The sequence below is a fragment of the Naumovozyma castellii genome, chromosome 3 (assembly GCF_000237345.1).
Source record: "Naumovozyma castellii chromosome 3, complete genome".
Lineage (NCBI taxonomy): Eukaryota > Fungi > Ascomycota > Saccharomycetes > Saccharomycetales > Saccharomycetaceae > Naumovozyma > Naumovozyma castellii.
In genome coordinates, this window is record NC_016493.1 from 1,225,261 (window position 1) to 1,245,131 (window position 19,871).

Here is a 19,871-nt window from a genome sequence, read left to right on the forward strand (position 1 = left end):
TGAACAGAATTTCCATTCAATAGAAATATTTTTTGGTCCATTGAATTGTACTGAGTCCATCGTTTAAAAAGAGCGTCTTGGGTAATAGTTTGTATCCAAAAAGGCGAGGAATAACGACAAACTTTAACAACCAAAAAAGAATGCAAATGTTAACTATTATGAGTGACATTATTTGATAAGGTGGAAGTAAACCCACTTGATTTACGGTTTGATTTCCAAAAAATGGGGCAATTAACATGTAAATGGATATTATGATTATTCCAATAACACCAAGTGAATTAGCCTTTATTGGAGCAGAAAGGTCCTTATGTTGCGACCTATATAAAAATAGTCCCAGAGCAATCAATAGCAAGAATAATTGATTACCGTAACCTTCCATTGAAATCAAATAATCAAATGATGAACCCTCACCTGGTAAAATGATAATCCATGTGATTGTGAGGAGACCACACACTAATATTGCTGGCAAAGGTGCATCGTGTGGCCAATTTCTTACCAATTTGTCACTGAAGGGAAAATAACCTTCTCTAAATATTTCCTGATTCATTCTAGAAGTACCATAAACAACCACCATAATGTTAGAAACAGCTGACAAGGCAATGGACATTGACACTAATTTACTACCAATTTTAGCCCCAAAGATTTTTGAGAATAAAACAGATCCAATTAGGGGCCCAGCTTGTTTAATTTCCTCGTAAGTTAGAATTTTTAAATAAGCCATATTCATCATAACATAGCAAACTAAGCATATAATTAAAGAGAAGGGACCAGCAATTTTTAATGTCCTTGTTGGATTCTTAATCTCTGATGCAACAGCATGGACACTATCCCAACCTGAAAAGCAGAAAAAAGAGCTAATCAAGGCGGACGCAATGGATGACAGAGAAAGCACGGTTTGATCTTGAAAGTGTGTTAAAGGTGCATTCCATGCGACAGGTTCAATAACTCCATCAGGACCATTGCCAATTTCATAGAAGAATAATGCATATAATCCTGTAAGGCACATTATTACCACCAACACCAGCTTTACGACTCCGAGACTATTTTGAATCCAAACGCCACGTTTAACTGATAAACCATGAAGCAAGATGATTGCAAGTACAATGAAAATACTCATAACTTTTGACCAAACGGACTCCACAATGGCCTTATCAAAGCCTAGACAATCGAGAGAGTATTTTCCAAATATAATGGAGCTCGAGAGACATAATCCTGTAAGGACGCTGTACCCTGCAAATGTGACACTCATCATTAGGCCAGGTTTCTTGTACGTTTGTTCGAGAAAATTCTTCTTACCTCCAGACTTTGGTATCCATGATCCAAACTCTAAAAAGAGATATAGCCCAGCAAAGGCAAGTATAGCAGTCAAAACCCAAATGGAGAAAAATATCAGCATATTCCCACCACAGTTAACAAACATCTTGCTTGGTACGGAAAATATACCTGATCCTAAAATTCTGGAGATGAACAATACCATCGTTGAAAAGACACCTAAATGCCTACCTTGTGGAACATCTAATATCTTCTTCACATCAAGTCGCAGTTGTTCTGCCTTCAAGGTATCGAGAGAGCTGAATGAACCTGGTGTTGAACCATATTTGGAATATTGGATGGAGGAGTAATCCCCAACCTCGAGGTCTTCCGCGAAGACGGTAGAGCTCTCTGAGAGGGGGTTCTTTTTGAGTAAAGGTTCACAACCAGACATTACTATCGGTTGAATGATACAAATGTCTTTGTGACCTTTAGTGACCGTTCAGATGTATTCAAGATAGCAGATCATGGCACACTCCTTATATAATCTTTCAAATATAACAGATAAGGGTCATATTATTAATATTATAAATATTCGGACTGTGTAGAAGCCACAGTTTTGGGGTCACGTGGGACATATTTCAACATAATGGAAAAAACGGTTTTCGAAAGATCAACAACAAAGTAGAATAAAGTTATAGATGTGTTTCAATGTGTAGCGTTGTGGTTTGCTTATAGTCCCGTCACAACATGATATCCAAGTCATCGAAGAACATCAGTCCATGGCTGTCGCTGCTTTTCTCCTCGATAAGACGGCAGTCTCTGGATAAGAAGCTCCATTTTAAGGATAACATTGTGAAATTAAGGGATCTGTCCTTGAAGACTTGTACGGATACTTTGGCTAAAGAGCCTGACTTGAATAAGGTCCCCATATACGCAGCTCGAAATATTTACAGTATTCAACTTCCCTTGCTCCAAAAGATGCTACTGACAGATATTATTCTATCATCGAAAAAACCTGCATCGGCATTAGAATTCGTTAGAGTAGATAAAATGTCCAAAACTATGAAAAATCGTAATATACCAAATTGGGAACTGATAGCTCCTTTATTCATGAATCCCGTGTCACCCACTTACCGAGAATACAAAGAAGACGGTGACGAAGGATCAACCCGATACGGTGGAATTTCCTTCCGTCTCAAACAAACCATCAAATTGGATGGTAAGGGAAGTAAACCTATATCATTACATAAAGTTATATGGCCCGATGTGATATATTCTTATTGCTGTAGAGGCATTGGTGTGACAGAGGCCAAATTTAACGAATTGGATGGGTTTGTGAAATTTATAAATCCGTCGAATGGTAACCGATTACCTATTTTTCAAGTATCTTTTGTCCCGGAGGGATATGATGCTGTTGGTCTCTTTCCACAATTTGTAGAAGAGCATTTAAAGGTATTTAATGAAACAGATCAATATAAGGCGTTGATCCTATCAGAAGAATGTCTCTTCAAAGATGCCAGGAGGATAAAGGACTTAATCAATGGAGAATATCCGTCCAATGACAGGAAGCATACATTCGATGATGATACTCCTGAATTTAATGGAGATGTACTCACTTTGAAAGAGCTTTATGAAAGAACCGTTAGTCACAAAACTTTATGGAGCAGACGGGATGCAATGGATCGTCGATGTCCTGCTGATATCATTCGATGTGTTCTTTTATCAAATAATGCAACAGTTTCTGGTATAAGGAGTGAATACTTCAAATATCATGTCCTGTTCAACGTTTACATACACACTTTGAAACTAACGGGGAGATTAACTATGGACTTAGATGGCAAACTTTGGCTAGGACGCATGGACTGGAAATCATGGGACCTGCATATCTGGAAACAGTATTTGGAATTAAACAAACGCGAAGGGCCATCAACCATTGAAGGAGTCATAGAAAGCAAGCAAATTTTTGATAATTTCATAAAGGAGCTGTATTACTATCAATGCATTACCACTTCTGAAATGATATCTAAGAGGGAACAATTTTTTGAGAGTTCAAGATCAATCTTGACGTCACTGATCTTACTTAACATTTTACAACATTCCAAATGGGTGCACTTACTCTACCCAGGGTTGTCATTATTTATGAAAATGAATTTACCACCTGTAATGGATGCAATATTAGATAATAGTTTGCGCTTTCCTGAAGGTGTTGCTCAAGAAAAATTATTCTCAGAAGGTGCCAAACTGTACAAAATAATAGGGACTATGCAATCACTGGAAAATGAATGTTACCAGAACGACTTCAGTACCATAAGACCCATCAAGATTAAAGACTCAACAGCATTGAAGAATTGGAAGATGATAATAATGACCCGAGTACGCTTACCCAAGGATATTACGGAAGTTATTAAATTTAACACCAGGATATATACTCAGTTTGTGAATACCCCCGAAGAGGTCAGCCAAAACGCGTTCACCATTTGTGTTGGCAAGCAAATGATTGACCCAGACACTTTTGTGTATCTCTTCAGGTTGGACAGCCCAGAGGACTTGCCCTCACCACCGAGGAAATTAATCAAGGACACCATCACCCATCTGCAACGAACCATCTAAATATTCCGCATTAAATAAATAATAAAATAGCTAATTAAACAAACGAGGCGTATTTTGTGACGCGACTGGGGTTTTCGTTACCCGGATGGCATAACCCCTGGATAAGTTTTCTGTTTTGTCCGTTTCGCAACGTAGCAATACTGAAATAAGACGTTTACACACTGCTGCTTGGTTTCTTGTATATCAATTGCGTATATCTCGAATCCAATTAACCATCCAGCCCATACAAATACAATACAATGTCAAGATCTGGGTATGTTCATTGCGTTGGCTGGTGATTGCACTTGCCACAACCCGATTGTTTATCTGTGTGTGTTTTCCAGAATTACCTGAATCTAACAGTAAACAACGTATCCAAAAACTAGTACACGATTATACTAACAAAATCCTCTGTGTCCTATAGTGTTGCTGTCGCAGACGAATCTTTAACCGCCTTCAACGACTTGAAATTAGGTAAGAAGTACAAGTTTATCTTGTTCGGTTTGAATGACCAAAAGACTGAAATTGTCGTTAAGGAAACTTCTACTGACCAATCTTACGATGCTTTCTTAGAAAAATTACCAGAAGATGACTGTTTATATGTTGTGTACGATTTTGAATATGAAATTAGTGGCACTGAAGGTAAGAGATCTAAGATTGTTTTCTTCACTTGGTCTCCAGATACCGCTCCAGTTAGATCTAAGATGGTTTATGCATCCTCTAAGGATGCTTTAAGAAGAGCCTTGAATGGTGTCTCAGCAGACATTCAAGGTACTGACTTCTCTGAAGTCTCTTACGAAAATGTCCTAGAAACTGTTAGCAGAGGTGCCGGTTCTCATTAAGCAAAATGTTGAAGACATGTATAAAATGCAAGTATTTTAACGTATCTGTTTTTCTCTAAACTTACTTTTATAATTATAGTATCTATAAACCTAAATATAAAATAGTTAACACAATCAAGTTTTTCTTTCATTTCAAGACAGCTTTTTTATAACTGTAAATGTTGCTTCTTTAGGAAAATAGGCTCTTGATTTAATTTTCTGATCCATACTAATCTATCGAGAACAGTATCAGCAATAATGAATTGTTTTAGACCCCAATTACCTTTATCAAACACTTCTGGAATCTTTTCGCCCAACATTGGGAATAAACTCTTATAAAAACTCATGTATTCCATCACATCTTTTTTTTCGATAACTATGGAAGAACTAACATCTTGGAAACATTCAGCAATACCTAGAAAATGAAATGACGAATTCAAGAACTTATTATCATCTTTGTATTCATCTTTATTAGAAATTCTAACAATCCACAATAGTAATGCCTGCTTCAAATAACCCTTCTTAATTAAGTCTTCAAAATTAACAACACCAAAAGAAAGCAACAGACTATTTGAAAATCTTTTGTCCATCTTGTAAATTGTCTTGAAGGAGAGACATTCCTTGGCACATTTTTTCAAGATAGTCTTTTGAAACCTTGGTAAAAAATCGATAGAGGCTTGGAATATTCTTCTTTGTGAATTAAAATAGTTTTTAACCATTCTAATAATTTCTGGACTACAATTTTTTGAAGAATTTGAAATGGCACCTTTATTTTTCAGTTGGTCCAGTTTACTTGTTAATATTGTTAATAATTCATCTGAGCCTTCAAGAATACTTCTAGAGGTTAAAGTGTTTTCAGATTTCAATTTACTCAAGTAACCAAATAATCTAAATAGGGAATCAGGTACTGGTTCCTTAATGGACAGTGAGAATTGAACACAATTGTCCGCAGCAAGGTTGACGTCAGGTAATTTTGCCAGTAGTCGAGCTTGTGAAATATGGTTTTCGTCTAGTCTCAATGTCAAACTGCTAGTATCATATGGGTTGATATCTTCAGGGATGAATCCATATCCCAATAACAATTCTTCTTTGGATTTGTCCCCATAATTGTTGAATAACTCATCATTAGCTTTCAAAGTTTCATTGAAGATAAAATCAGCTCTCTCTTCATCTTTTTCAAATTCCCATTTCACGTTGGTATCATTTTTATGGTTCAAAAGATCAACAACTGGATATAGAAATGCCAAAGAACTTTCCTCTCTAGCTATGGTAGGTTCTATTAAAAGTTGAGGGAATGCCCTAGATGTAAAAATAGAAGAACTCCACAAATAAGCCATAAAACTGTTCCATTGGATATTCCCTGAATGCAAGTTATTTAAATGGGTCTCAATATATGTAAATACTGTCTCACTAGTAGGTATATCTTCAACATCAATATGCAGTATAGTAGCTAACTCTGTGAACTCTTCAAGTAAAGAAGAGAAATTTTGTTTTATCTTTAAGAAAATATCAGTCCCATGCAACAATTCCAGCTCATTTGATGACCAAAAGTAAGGTTGATTCATATGCAATGGTAAAATGTCCAAATATGGTTGGAAAAAATCTCTCTCTTTGTCTGACGTATCTAAATTAAATTTTAAATGTGATAAATATAGTTGGGTGAGCGCATTCAGATTTGATGTTGGAAGTTGTTTATCCATGAAGGTGAAATGCTTTCTTGCTAATTCATTTGTAATCAATAGTTTCTTAGGAACGGATATCAAGGGCTTTGTTTCGATACCAATAGTCTTTTGAGCATAGCACGTTACACCTGCGGAACTAGTCCATTTGAATTGAAGTCTTTCGTCAATTCTGGAACCATTGTTGACACTCCAATCGAGAAAGGTCTGTAGCTTGCTTTCTGATGACATTATGGTTTGTAAATGACGAATTGATACCTACAATGTCACTTTCCTAATGTAATAAATGATGCTTGATTTTTTAACGTGAATGTTCGATAATTTTTGATATTTTTTTCCTTGTTTAATCGATGAGATTTCTCAAGAGCAAGATTCTATCAAAAAGTTACGCTACAACTTACCAAAATAATGAAGTGCTTTCTAACAAAAACTAACTTATATAAATGACGTAAAACTGAATTGAAGGAAAACTATCCGATTTTGTTGGTGGACTATACCATGACGCCTTTCTGAGAATAAATTTATGACTATTGACCTATTGATACAGGGACTGGAATAATTTCTGTTGCTACACCTATAGTAAAATACTTTAATTAAACACTTGATGCTCTAATAAGTTCAAAAAACTTTGAATTAATTGTGGGATATGGAATGAGGAACACTTAAGGCTACTTCAGATCAGATCCAACCCTGCCTGTTAAGAAATAACGAGACTTTCATTATAAATCGAATATTTCAAAGTGCAAAATCTAAGAGCTATTTCTCATACATGTTCATTTCATAATCGCGGTCCAACGCTGTCATCTTTCAATGGTTAACTTACCATGTTACCGATACCTAGAGTAAACTATGGATTGCCACCACTACCAAGTTTAGGTAAGGTATTGCATTAGAATTCATCCACATTATCTCACTTTAAGCTGGTTTCTTCTAGTACTACCTCTCTACGTCAACGAAACGGGATTCAAACTTTTTGTCATTCTTGCTGAGATATTTTGCTTGAAATCTGTTTGAGTACATTACTAACATTTTGGTAGCTGTAAGAGCTTTTTATAATGACAGGTGCTTGTATCGTAAAATGTCGTTACTATCGTTAAATTATGTAAATAAACTAAGTCATTTCTGTATAAATTAGATCGTTTCATATTCCAAAATTTGTTTGACGGTATCATCGATACATTGCTTCAAATCAATAAATTCAAAACCTAGCAACTTCTTAGTTTCGTCATTGATAACAGTACAATGCTTGGCAATTAAAGTAGCATCGGTACCTGGTTTACCGACTGGAATTTTTCCTTTCAATTGTGGGAAATCTTCATTAACAATGTCTAAGACACCTTGAGAAGAGAACATACCACTAACCATAGATAACCTCTTACCGATAAGTTCCTTCTTTTGGAAGGCTAAGATGTGACCTTTAGAAATATCACGAACATCCACAAATGGACCAAAGATTTCATTGATGTCAGTTTCCTTTTTAGAATGAACAATATGATTAATAATTTGAGAAGAAGTGTTCATAATTTTCTTCTTTGGGTCGAAGAAAGTTTGTGGACCATAAACAAAACCTGGATTAATTGTAGTTATCTTGAACTTAACTTGAGATTCATTATCTTTCAAGAACTTCCATGCTTCCTTTTCGGCAAATACTTTTGAAGCACAATATGCTGTCATCCCGTCAACTTGACAATCATCCCAAGTGCTTGGGTTCCATGATTCCTCAGTAATGGTTAAACTATTGTCATACCATTGTTTTGGACCAGCTTGAGCCGCAAACGAAGAGGTAATCACTACACGTTCCACAGAGTCAGCAGCATACTTCTTAATAGCCTCCAAGATAGCTTGGGTACCGTTTACAGCTGGAATCAAAAGATCCTTTACGTACTCGGTAGTATCAATAATGAATGGTGAGGCGGTATGTAAGACATATTTGATCTCCTTACCATATTGCTTGAAGACTTCATCAAATGAACCTAAAACAGATATGTCTTCCACAATGACCAAAGTCAAGGCATCAGTAGGTTTGAAGTGAGGAATGAATTGATCGATCTCATCTTGAGATCTGACAGAACCTATAACTTTATAGCCCGCCTTTAATAAATCGACGGTTATACGAGTTGCAACGAAACCGTTACAACCTGAGACGAAAACTGTTTCCTGATTAGCAGCCATTATAATTGATGATGTGTAGTATATATGCAAGATTGTTGTGTGAAGAATGAGACACATGTTCAATTGAAAGTTGCAAGATTTAAAAATGGGACGTCGACTTTTTATAGTTTTCCAAGATAACATAAATCGTCACTGAACAAACGTGAACAATTCCGCGACAACCCCTTGACTGATTCTCTGCGGGCGTTTCTGTGCCGTCCGCACTAGGCACGGGTGTGACACACATGTCCGATTATGTAAAGCAGTTGTTGAATAACCGGTATTGATGAACATGGGCAGCTGATAGGCCCATTGCAAGTAGATTGTTGTAAAGATATACATCGAAAACAAGCGATAACAGCGGTACCAGTAAACTTCTTATTTTAGATCGTTTGGTAGGAAGATAGGAGAGAGATTCCAGTATTTCTAAATATTTTGTATTGAACTGCAATATCCCATTCAGCATTTCTAGTTATTCCAGAGTCAATAATACAAACCACCCTTTCCTGTTCGTTCTTGCTTGGAAAAAAATGTGAGGAAGCAAATGTCAACCAAAAATGGGCGATTCACAATTTCGGTTGTTTAAAATGATCTTACTAAAATGTCGGAAGTATTATAAATACTTTGTAGAGGCCGAGATACGCGAAGAGCCCTAATAAATTATCAGTATATTGGCACCACGATTATTTCAATTGTGGTTAGCCTTAGAAATGGAATAGATTAATTAAGGTCATGGGAAGCAAGAGTAAACCCACTGACACGTTTATGTCAACCACTCTGTCGCTATGCACCTCCTCAAACTGTCTCTAAACAGTGACCGATTCACACTGTAAAAATACAAACCAACGGGATTACTTAATTTTGCGAACGCTCATCTCTGAATATTTTGCTTGAATCATTCTAAGAAACAGATAAAAGAAAAAAATATGAACAAGTGGAAGAAGGAGAACCAAAAGATGTTAAAATAAAAAGTAGGAAAACTTAATAAAGCCATTTTCACTCCGATATTTTGGTATACTGCTTGTTTCACTGAGGAAACGCTTTTAGGTTAAACCGCCTTCCTTTTTTTCTCTATTAGAGGGAACCCCATCAATGAAACTCAAACTATCTGACAAATTAATGCTACACTTTGGGCTAGTAAGGTCTATAAACAGCAAGGTGTGCCAGAATATCCACATGTGATACATAGCATGTTTAGAGAACGGTACCCAGAATTGTTTCCTGAAAGCTGGAAACTGAATAACTCGTCGTACAACATAAAATACTACACTGAGCAATGCAAAACAAAATGTATCTGTGCTAAAGAGGAACAAGCACGTAAACGAAGATTTTGTAGATCATACCAATTTAAATTGCAAGCTTGGTGATTATTATGATCTTTTTATCGTCAAAAATCGAGTGCTCTGTGAACTTTGTGAAGAATTATCGTACCTATCTTCCAACAACGATAAAGAAAAAAACAGATTGCAGTAGTGTGACAAAATAAAAGATGTTCTCATGGTATGTGACCCTTATCCGGATGAAATAATTCAGTGTTCTTCGGTGCCATATTTAGCCTCTACCCAAATAGAAATTGTACTACGAAGATTTGAAGGTCCGGACCATATCAAAAAGATAATCTCGACAGAAATTAGAAAACGGAAACCAAAATATTCACCAATCTTATCGAAGTCAATGCTAAATCGGTTTCATGGGCCATTTTCTAGTGTTTATACTGGTCATTCAGGATTGAAACGAACGCCATTTCTTTTCACAAATTGTTCTGGTTATGAGGTTACAAATCTGTACAATTATTTGGACAATCTATATATGAACTTGACATGGATCGGTAAATTTGCAGATTTCCAAACCTTAAGAGATGCAATGAGAAAAACATATTTACAAATTGAAAGCCATATGGAAATCCAACGTTATCTTGAGGCGGCAAAAAAAAAACGTTTATCAAATAGTATCCAACGTCTGTGTTTCTGAAAATATAGACAAGATGAGTAGAACGAGATCGCTAAGTGTACTTAAACATAACTCAATGGATTTTGTATGGGGTTCTGGGATAATTCCTTGTAATGATATCCTCTACACAGCTGCAGAAGCTACCTGGAAGAATACCTCTGAACAAATTCATTACCCTAATTATGAGGAAGCTTACATATACAGCAAACTATTGGACTGTGATATTGATGTTCGAGAATACCCGCCAAGAGAGCCGTATATGTCTTTAAAGTCGAATAATGTGACTTCAGGCTTGCGGAAAAGAAAGGATCCCTCTGTTTAAGAATTTATTGCGACAAATGTAAGTAACTACACCAATAATGATAAAATTAGCACCTGGGAGTTCGTCAGAATGACAATGATTCTAAGAAAACCAAAATAATACTGGATTTAAAGGAGAACTAATTTTGGTACCCTATATTTTGGTTAGACGAACAAACAAAGGCAAGAAAAAGGAAGCAAAGAAAAAGTATTATGAGCTTCATTAAGGTGGACTCTGAACATCGGGTTATCGATAACTTTCTTCTTCGAGAAGTCGATGGAACTAGGCATGTTAAAAATTTCAGCTATTTAGATCATGTTATGGACAATGCACCAGACGTAAGGTTCTTCCAAAACAAAACACATCTTCCGCTGGCGTTTCTTTCTCTTGGCATCGTCTTCCATCTATAGGTGCTGCTTTGCTACTTCTATTTAGTTGTTGATTCAGCTACCATCAAAATTTTTGGTATGAACTTTTATTGATTTCATTTGCTATTAGCGATTTGATTTTATGTAGAACTCCAAAATTATTTAGCACTGGTAACAAATCATTATATTATAAAGACATCATTAAAGAAAAAACTGGATGCGCCACAGGAATAAGGCCCGCTTATAAATAATTTCTCTTTCATTTTATAATGATTTGCTCATAAAAGGGTATCTTTCCAACTCCTCATGAAATGCACATAATATTGGGTTTTTAACTATAATGACATCATAGTAATCTTCAAATTTCCACGTTTGTTGGAACAATCTCATAGAGCACATTTATGAGCTTGGTTATTCTCTGAACATATACAATTTTTTTCACACTGTATTGATGCATATCTTATTACATTGAATTTTGAGTCGAGACCCCAACCTAGGGGTAGCTTTTGAGGAGCCATCTGAAGATAGAAACATTCAGACAACAATATTATAGACTAGACAGAGGAATAATGGAGCAGATTATATTCTGATATACTAATGTTTCTTTCTAGAAAATCGATGAGCTTAAAAAAGAAATTTGAAGTAGAAAGCGGCGTTTTCTTCCCTTTCATGTTAAATGCGCCGAAAATCTTGTTCAAAATACAGAAGATCAACTAATGTTCCTTCACCATCAACAACAAAAATGGCAAGGCTACTACAATCTAAGACAAGTCATAATCTAATGGACCCTTTTCAATTTCAAAAAAAATACCAGCAGGTGGGCGAACAGCAACAGAATGAAGAGGAAGAACAACGTGGGATCAATGACAATGGATTATCAAGGACCAAAAAAGTAACCAAAAATGTTAGTGTTATCATGCCACCAGCGGACCAAACATCTAGTGATTTTGAACAAATTAGTAGTGAACTAACTAATGTGAATGACACCAAAGAAGATATTTGGGCTCAAAAAGAGATGGGTAGATATGTTCTGTTTAACCACCATTCTCATTGTGAAGACGCTCGTCGTTGTACAAATATTTTTCCGCTTACATGGTATGAGTTCTTTCGACTTCTACATGACGAATATTTGTGCACTTATACAGTTGATGCTGGGGCTTGCGAGTGCCTTCACTCTTTGGAAAAAATATGAAAGACCTTTTGTTCATAACATCTTTGTATGTTTTTATGCTAGCTGCGGACTTGATATACTATTTTTTTATATATTCAAATGGAGAAAGTTGGCGTAGGACCTGCGGTAAGGATATCGAAAGGTAATGCGAGCCAGGAAGTGTTGATAATGATAAAAACAGATAATATGGAGCAAGGTTTTTGTTTGAGCACTATCAATTGTTTTTTCTCAAAGATTTATAAGAGAATAAAATTTGAAATCAATAACACTTTAAATTGTCAAATCGAGCAATCGTATAACACATGAAGTACCCTAACCCCAATTATTGGGAACAAACATCGCACACCAAGTTTAGTTCACATACGTTTTAAGAATGCAGAACCATCCAATTATGATTTTTAGCGCAACTATGAGGTCAACCTAAAATGACAGTAATACGATATCAAAAAGATGAAGTACAAAAGGCCATTCCATATTTAATTATGGATTCCTTGACCAGATATTGAGTTTGCCAAGTTTGAATAAATCCCAATATAATGTTTAATAATAGGCGAAGTTACTTATTTCAATAGATTCCTAGCGCTGATTGGGTGACCATTAATTCTAAATATACAGCTAACCCTGAGAACTTGAGAATAATTGTTGGTAGTTTTTTGGGCACATAATATTAGAGGTCTTAGTATTACATGCCGGTGAATGAGAGGTTGATATTTTTAAATACCGGAAAGGTATTGGCCGAATTTATACTTTTGTACTGATGTTTTTGTTTGATAAATGTAGTCATCTTTGAATTATGGTGTGGGAAGCTATAAAAAGCACTGACGTTATTAAACATGTCTAGGGTCATATAATAGTAAATGCTAGTATTTAGGACTGAAAATGTAAAGTACTGTGGCCCAAAGTTTATGCAATTCTGTTGTCTAATATTATTTGAATGTCTTATGTACACTCTTAGCGTAAAAAAAGTTGACAGATCTTGAAACTACAAGAACAAAAGATCATTGAAGATGTCAAAATCCGTGGTAACTTCATTTGATATCCATAATAAGGTTCCTATAATTTTGCTACTATGGTTTCTTGTGCAAACTATTGGAGCTACTGCAGTTGATTAATGCTATTTAAAGTGCATTAGGCGGTCAATTTAAGTTTGGTTTGGTCTTGAGAGTCTTAGCTTAATTCCTGGGTGATCTGAGGTGGTACTATAGTCATGATCAAGGGCTTTAATTTGGGCAACAATAAATTTGCTTATTTTAATTACACTCAACTAAAGTGTCTATTTTCCAGTGAATAATAGCAAACATTTCAAGGAGTACACCTCTTAAAAGAACACCATTTGTTAGATTTAGGAAGCTATAGCGAATGGATCAGGCAAAATGCTAAAGATAAATATAATTTAGGACTGGTAGTATTAACAAGGTGTAGGTGAACTCCATATTATGGTCTGAGTGTAAATTATGGACAATGTTGTCCTTGACAGTATGGTAAATCATAAAATTAGGCTAAACATTATTACTGTACTAATTTCATAAGGTGCCATAACGTCTCACTGAAAATGATATTCGAGCGCCATGGGGAAATCAATATAGATGAATGAAAATTTCGAGGTGAATTGGTTTTTTCTTCTTGTTGCTTTGAAAGTTGAGTTCATTCGAGAATTCCCAAGTTTAATGAGAATATTTAAATCCGATTGCTACATTATTTGGCATTCTCGTCCAGGACCGTGCCTTAACAACTCTAGTGATTTTTGGATATAGCATGAGTTATAAACCTGAACCGATGGGTAGAGTTTGAGTGCTTGTTACATCCGATAGTTTTCTTCTTGCCTTCAGTTTTATTATGTTCCAGTTATGATCGAATACATGAATTAATTGTTTAGGCTCCTCAATTATGTCGATAGGGAACTACCCAAAAGCTGAGAAAGATAGTTTGTGATTGGTTCCTCTGGATAATTGACTGGGATTCTTTTTATAATCCCGCTTCGATAATATTACTGAATGTTTTGAAGTCTAAAAATGTCCATTAAATAATGAAAAAAGGTTAGAACTAGAATAGTTTCGTTACTCCATTATAATTTGATTTAGTTCGGTGTATTTGAGTGTAAGTTATTGTTAGAAATCTATAAGTTGTGAGTTAACGTTACTTCTATTGGAAGTTACGTGTCTTGCGTAACCTGTACCCGCACGAAGCAAGTTATACTGATCCTATAACCCATGCATGCCGGGGGTTATCACATGATGTTCAAAGCATTTGTAATTCTTAGGCCCAATTCAGTTCACTAATTATTTCATTTCCTTTCACCAAACAAACGGTGATATATAATATCTGACTCTATCCGAAATCATTTTCTCTACCATTTTTCAGAATTTATAGCAGAAGATGTAGTTATTGGTTTAGTCTTTTCAATAATATTATGCTACAAGTACTTCGATTCTAAAATCGTACTATGGTCATAATATTTATCTCTGGCACACTTAAAATGGGCCAGTTTAACGATATTTCCAGAGAAACCATAGTAACTATTTTAGTGGTATGTGTTCTTGAATGATAAGTTGATTTAATTAAAGTATGGGAAATGTAAGGAGTTTAAGATATATCGGTGTCTTTATATATAATAAGCATCATCGTAGTATAAGAATATCTGAAACGTGAAGTGAGAATATAGTTTATGTCTAACTTGATATAATAGGATTGTCAAACTCTATATGGATATTGAATGAAATACTTGAATCATAAAATAAGTAAATCGATTTTGAAAAGTTTTCTTGAAATTATCAGTAAATGGCAAAGCCTAACGTAATATGGCTCCTGTCACTTTTTATATTATGGCACCAATGTAAATTATTAAAACTGTGACTATTGATGAAAATTGCTTTTATTGTAATTCTTGATTCGTATCACCAATTCGTTTCAATCCAGACTCTGAGATTAATTGCTGGGATATCATAGATGATATTTTAAAAAAGACCAGAGTATACATATAAGCAAGTAAAAAATTTGGCTATTCAAATTCTATCGAATTGAAGCGTCTGCTGTCAATTATATGTCCTTAAATGTTCCACGTAATATGTCTTCTATAGATAAGGAAACTAGTAATCTCTTACAAGAAAGAAGGAAAATATCAGTTAAGGTCGAAAACTAAAAAAGTTTTTAAAGCTGATAGTTATATTGAAATGCCACTAATTCCTTTATTTTGGTTTGAATGTAGTCATTGCCGTTGTGGCCCATGGTTTTTGTCCAAATAGGAGCTTACTAGTAATAAAACAAAATGCACAACGCTGTAATACCTACTAAATCGCCAAACTACTATCAGCGCTAGAAAGAATAGTTCTGTGGTTATTCATAGTTCAACCTTAGAAGTGCCTGGTGTTCCCGTTTGGTATTATCATTAAACTATTTAATGTCAAAGCAATATAAATTATGCTGGTGGCAATTGTGATAGTAACACTTGAGAGTGTAGCTCCCATCCTATGGTATCCTTATATGAGTAAGTATCATTGCCTGGAAATACTGTCTTGAGAGCTTGACATTAGGCTTATAGTGTTACATGACGAATCTCATGGTTGCTCAATAACATGGTGTTGGAATTCCCTCAGTTCTTATTGTCGTTAAACTTGAGTTGCTTCATTTCTTACAGCTCCTCTATAAAACTGGTAATAGTTTATTCTTCAGCTCCATCTTTTTGTTTTGATGATTGTTTTTTGGTCTTTCCTTACGCTCAAGTGAGAACAACGAAGGAATTGTAATTGAAATTTTCAAAGTTTACGTCTTCTTAAATTTCAGACTGCACGTGATCTTAAAGTTCAACAAAGCGTAAGACAGTGATGATAGGAGGTAATGTGTTAGTATTAAGTGCCTATTGGTGATATTTTAATGTGAAGGATCCGTTTTCAATATAATATTTTGAAATTTCTTTCAGCATTATAATGAAAATCCAACTATAGTCTTTTCTGTGTTTTTAAAGTTTGAATATTTACCTTTTCGAGGTTTAAAAATAATGAACCATTGTTCTTTTTGAATAAATCTTAATATTTCATAAATAAACGTTCAAAATTATAAAAGTAACTGATAAGATTTGTGTTCCTTATCTTGTAGAGCAATGGTAGGGTTACTTTGTTCAGTCATTTTTATTATTAATATACAATATTTCTTTCGTGGTTTTTTCTTATATAATAAAATATATAATATCTAAACTAACATTTAACCAATACATTCTTTCTAACATTTCTTACCCTTTATATAGTTTTCCATATGGGTAGAAATATTTTCTTCACACCATTATGATAGCTCAATCAAAAAAAGGATTGGACGCCCGGCCGAAAAACGATATCCCTGAGGTGCGCCTCGCTGATAGGTGAAAAACACTCGACTGACTTCGGCCGCCGTATGGGCACTCCCCCGCGAACTTTTCTGAGAAAACAGCAGGTGGTCGGGCGCCTCGGAGGGAGTGGGAAAAAACATCCACCACTCGGATTTTCAAGTCTGGAGGTCGGCCTGTGCGGCGGAGGTGACTTGGGCGACGGTAGGTAGACGGAAACCCAGCACCCACAGCCAGTGGGTAAGTAGCGCAGGGACAGTCAAAGTAAAGATGTTAGTGTGTATATGGTTAGATAGTGTGTATAAGAGTGTACGTTTGTAGTTTAAGGTCAGTTGGAGTGCTAGTTCTCGAGATATGGTCGGTGTCACAGTGTATTTCTAGTCTTACACTATTATGATAGCTCGAACAAAAAAAGGATTGGACGCCCGGCAGAAAAAAGGTAATCCTGAGGTGCGCCTCGCTGATAGGTGAAAAACACTCGACTGACTTCGGCCGCCGTATGGGCACTCCCCCGCGAACTTTTCTGAGAAAACAGCAGGTGGTCGGGCGCCTCGGAGGGAGTGGGAAAAAACATCCACCACTCGGATTTTCAAGTCTGGAGGTCGGCCTGTGCGGCGGAGGTGACTTGGGCGACGGTAGGTAGACGGAAACCCAGCACCCACAGCCAGTGGGTAAGTAGCGCAGGGACAGTCAAAGTAAAGATGTTAGTGTGTATATGGTTAGATAGTGTGTATAAGAGTGTACGTTTGTAGTTTAAGGTCAGTTGGAGTGCTAGTTCTCGAGATATGGTCGGTGTCACAGTGTATTTCTAGTCTTACACAGCTGTCACCTTGCACAGGAGCCTGGCTCACACCATTATGATAGCTCAAGCAAAAAAGGATTGGACGCCCGGCCGAAAAACGATATCCCTGAGGTGCGCCTCGCTGATAGGTGAAAACACTCGACTGACTTCGGCCGCCGTATGGGCATCCCCCGCGAACTTTTCTGAGAAAACAGCAAGGTGGTCGGGCGCCTCGGAGGGAGTGGGAAAAAACATCCACCACTCGGATTTTCAAGTCTGGAGGTCGGCCTGTGCGGCGGAGGTGACTTGGGCGACGGTAGGTAGACGGAAACCCAGCACCCACAGCCAGTGGGTAAGTAGCGCAGGGACAGCCAAAGTAAAGATGTTAGTGTGTATATGTTTAGATAGCGTGTATAAGAGTGTACGTTTGTAGTTTAAGGTCAGTTGGAGTGCTAGTTGTCGAGACACGGTCGGTGTCACAGTGTATTTCTAGTCTTACACAGCTGTCACCTTGCACAGGAGCCTGGCTCACTCAGTTTTGGACATTCAAGCACGAAAAGCATATTACCTTCCTTTTTCATGTCATGTCTTCCCTGCACCAACGCGTCAGCTCGTGTTCTTTCCTCTTTGGGCCGTGGCCGCGTTCCCCTGTGGACGTGTTTGGCGTTGTTTTTTCTCTGGCGATGGCGTCCGCTTTTTCTGGGACAAACGAAGAAAAACAGAATATATAACTGGGCCAAATTTTTATTCCCTTAAACCACACTCTCTCCCCCTTCCCATCCCACCAAACAACCATTCGCAAATCCACCACCACCATGTTTTACATTTCAGATAACGTCAGCGTTGTCGATGGATTTGTCGTGTTAACTATTGAAAAGGAGGGTGCTTCTGTCCGCAAGGTTGTCAAGAAGTTCCACCCCAAGAGCAAGCTGTTCCTGCTGGAGGAGCGCACCAAGCTGGCCAACTACGCCCTGGTGGACCTGGACGAGTACCACACCGCCTTCCCCGGCTCCGACCTTGTCCCCGTCCCCAGCTCCCAGCTCTTCTCCGTCTGCACCACCTCCAAGAGGCTCTTCTACACCACCCCAGACGGCTTCCGCATTGTCAACAGCAAGACCCCAGACAGACACAGACGCTGCTCCCAGGAGTACACCGTCATCCCCGTGGTCTACAAGGACAAGCCCACCAAGTACCTCTATCTCAGGGACGAGACCCACTCCACGCAGTACCTGCTCGCCGACGTCACAGTCGACAGGGACATTGTGCACTCCAAGGACTCGTCCTTCTTCGAACAGGAGATGAATGTGGGTGAGATCGTGTTCACCGAGAACGATCTGTCCGTCTTGGCCGGCTTCCAGCAGTACAAGGCCCAGTTTGCAGAGGACATCTACTCCTACTTCTCCACCATCTACTCCGAGGTCAGGTCCAGGTACCACCGCCGTCCGTACCTGTCCTCGTCCACCGTCCAGGCTACGGGGAGACCTTCCCCAAGGACCTGCAGATCCCCACCATCCAGAAGTACAGCTCCATGGGGTCTGCCTTTCTGTTTCTGGCGGAGGTGTTCCCACAACTCTCCTTTGCCGAGGACTTTACCTGCGAACATGAACAGAGTCCGCCCAAGTCCATTGATGCCTATCGCCTCGTGGTTCACTTTCAAGCTGCTACCGGGCTCTGACAACGAACTGTGGTACCTTTTGGTGCGCATCTGCTGCTACAACTGGCAGGACACCTCCGTGGCGTACCCAGCTCTCCACACCTTGAACTCCTTTCGCCAGCTGGTCGACTCTATCCGGGCCCTGGCCACCTACTCTGTTCTCTACCGGTTTCTCCATGCTGGGGCCATCCCCGGTGACTCTACTGCCGATGAGATCTTCTTCACCAAGAAGAGTGAGCCATGGACCTGGACCAACGTCATGTACCACAAGCTGACCGTGGCGTACCAGAACTACACCAAGTTCAACGTCAGGGTGTGCAAGCCAGACGCGTGCTTATCTCGGCAAGAAGTTCTCCCGATCCTACATCAGGGAGTTCTACGCCAACGTCAAGGAGCGTTTCGAGTCCAACCTCTCTGACCTGCGTCAGTATTTCGACAAGGTCTTGTCTGTGCAGGCTGTTGCCGATGCCACGCTGAACTCTCCCACTGCCATCGATGTTGCTGAGAATAGAATCAAAACCAAGAATTCGCTGTTGCTGTTGATCAACGAGACGGCTCTGGCCAATGTTGTTCCTGATTTCAAGCCCAATGTCACCATCGATTCACAGGAGGTCGCCAGGTTAGTCGCTGATATGGGAGTGTGTGTCATGTGGATGATCTACTTTTCTGCCACCGGGCCCTACAGGTTTCCTGATATGCTGATACTGAAGTATGCTGGTAACCAACGTAACCTGTTTGTGGACCCTGAGTCTCGCTGCCTGGACATCATTACTGAGTATTCCAAAAACAGAGAGGGCAATCCAATGTGCAAGACCCTGGACAAGGTCACCTCAGACC

General features: G+C 38.0%; 7 protein-coding genes across 7 annotated transcripts; 4 read left to right on the top strand and 3 right to left on the bottom strand.

Annotated features, from left to right (window-relative positions):
* Positions 1-16: 16 nt before the first annotated feature.
* Positions 17-1,705, bottom strand: MUP3 (Mup3p; the record flags this gene model as incomplete). The annotated part of the gene is made up of 1 exon (XM_003675900.1): positions 17-1,705. One exon carries the CDS (start codon positions 1,703-1,705, stop codon positions 17-19), a length of 1,689 nt encoding a protein of 562 aa, XP_003675948.1.
* A 296-nt stretch (positions 1,706-2,001) lies between these two features.
* On the top strand, positions 2,002-3,864 carry CBP2 (Cbp2p; the record flags this gene model as incomplete). Its single annotated transcript, XM_003675901.1, has 1 exon — positions 2,002-3,864. One exon carries the CDS (start codon positions 2,002-2,004, stop codon positions 3,862-3,864), a length of 1,863 nt encoding a protein of 620 aa, XP_003675949.1.
* Positions 3,865-4,103: 239 nt separating this feature from the next.
* On the top strand, positions 4,104-4,685 carry COF1 (cofilin; the record flags this gene model as incomplete). Its single annotated transcript, XM_003675902.1, has 2 exons — positions 4,104-4,117; positions 4,268-4,685. 2 exons carry the CDS (start codon positions 4,104-4,106, stop codon positions 4,683-4,685), a joined length of 432 nt encoding a protein of 143 aa, XP_003675950.1.
* A 146-nt stretch (positions 4,686-4,831) lies between these two features.
* EFM1 (protein-lysine N-methyltransferase) lies at positions 4,832-6,574 on the bottom strand (the record flags this gene model as incomplete). The annotated part of the gene is made up of 1 exon (XM_003675903.1): positions 4,832-6,574. One exon carries the CDS (start codon positions 6,572-6,574, stop codon positions 4,832-4,834), a length of 1,743 nt encoding a protein of 580 aa, XP_003675951.1.
* A 900-nt stretch (positions 6,575-7,474) lies between these two features.
* NCAS0C05980 (SDR family oxidoreductase) lies at positions 7,475-8,638 on the bottom strand (the record flags this gene model as incomplete). The annotated part of the gene is made up of 1 exon (XM_003675904.1): positions 7,475-8,638. The coding sequence occupies one exon, from the start codon at positions 8,636-8,638 to the stop codon at positions 7,475-7,477; it is 1,164 nt and encodes a 387-aa protein (XP_003675952.1).
* A 3,151-nt stretch (positions 8,639-11,789) lies between these two features.
* Positions 11,790-12,305, top strand: NCAS0C05990 (uncharacterized protein; the record flags this gene model as incomplete). Its single annotated transcript, XM_003675905.1, has 1 exon — positions 11,790-12,305. The coding sequence occupies one exon, from the start codon at positions 11,790-11,792 to the stop codon at positions 12,303-12,305; it is 516 nt and encodes a 171-aa protein (XP_003675953.1).
* Positions 12,306-18,195: 5,890 nt separating this feature from the next.
* On the top strand, positions 18,196-19,452 carry NCAS0C06000 (uncharacterized protein; the record flags this gene model as incomplete). The annotated part of the gene is made up of 1 exon (XM_003675906.1): positions 18,196-19,452. One exon carries the CDS (start codon positions 18,196-18,198, stop codon positions 19,450-19,452), a length of 1,257 nt encoding a protein of 418 aa, XP_003675954.1.
* Between the last annotated feature and the right edge of the window lie 419 nt (positions 19,453-19,871).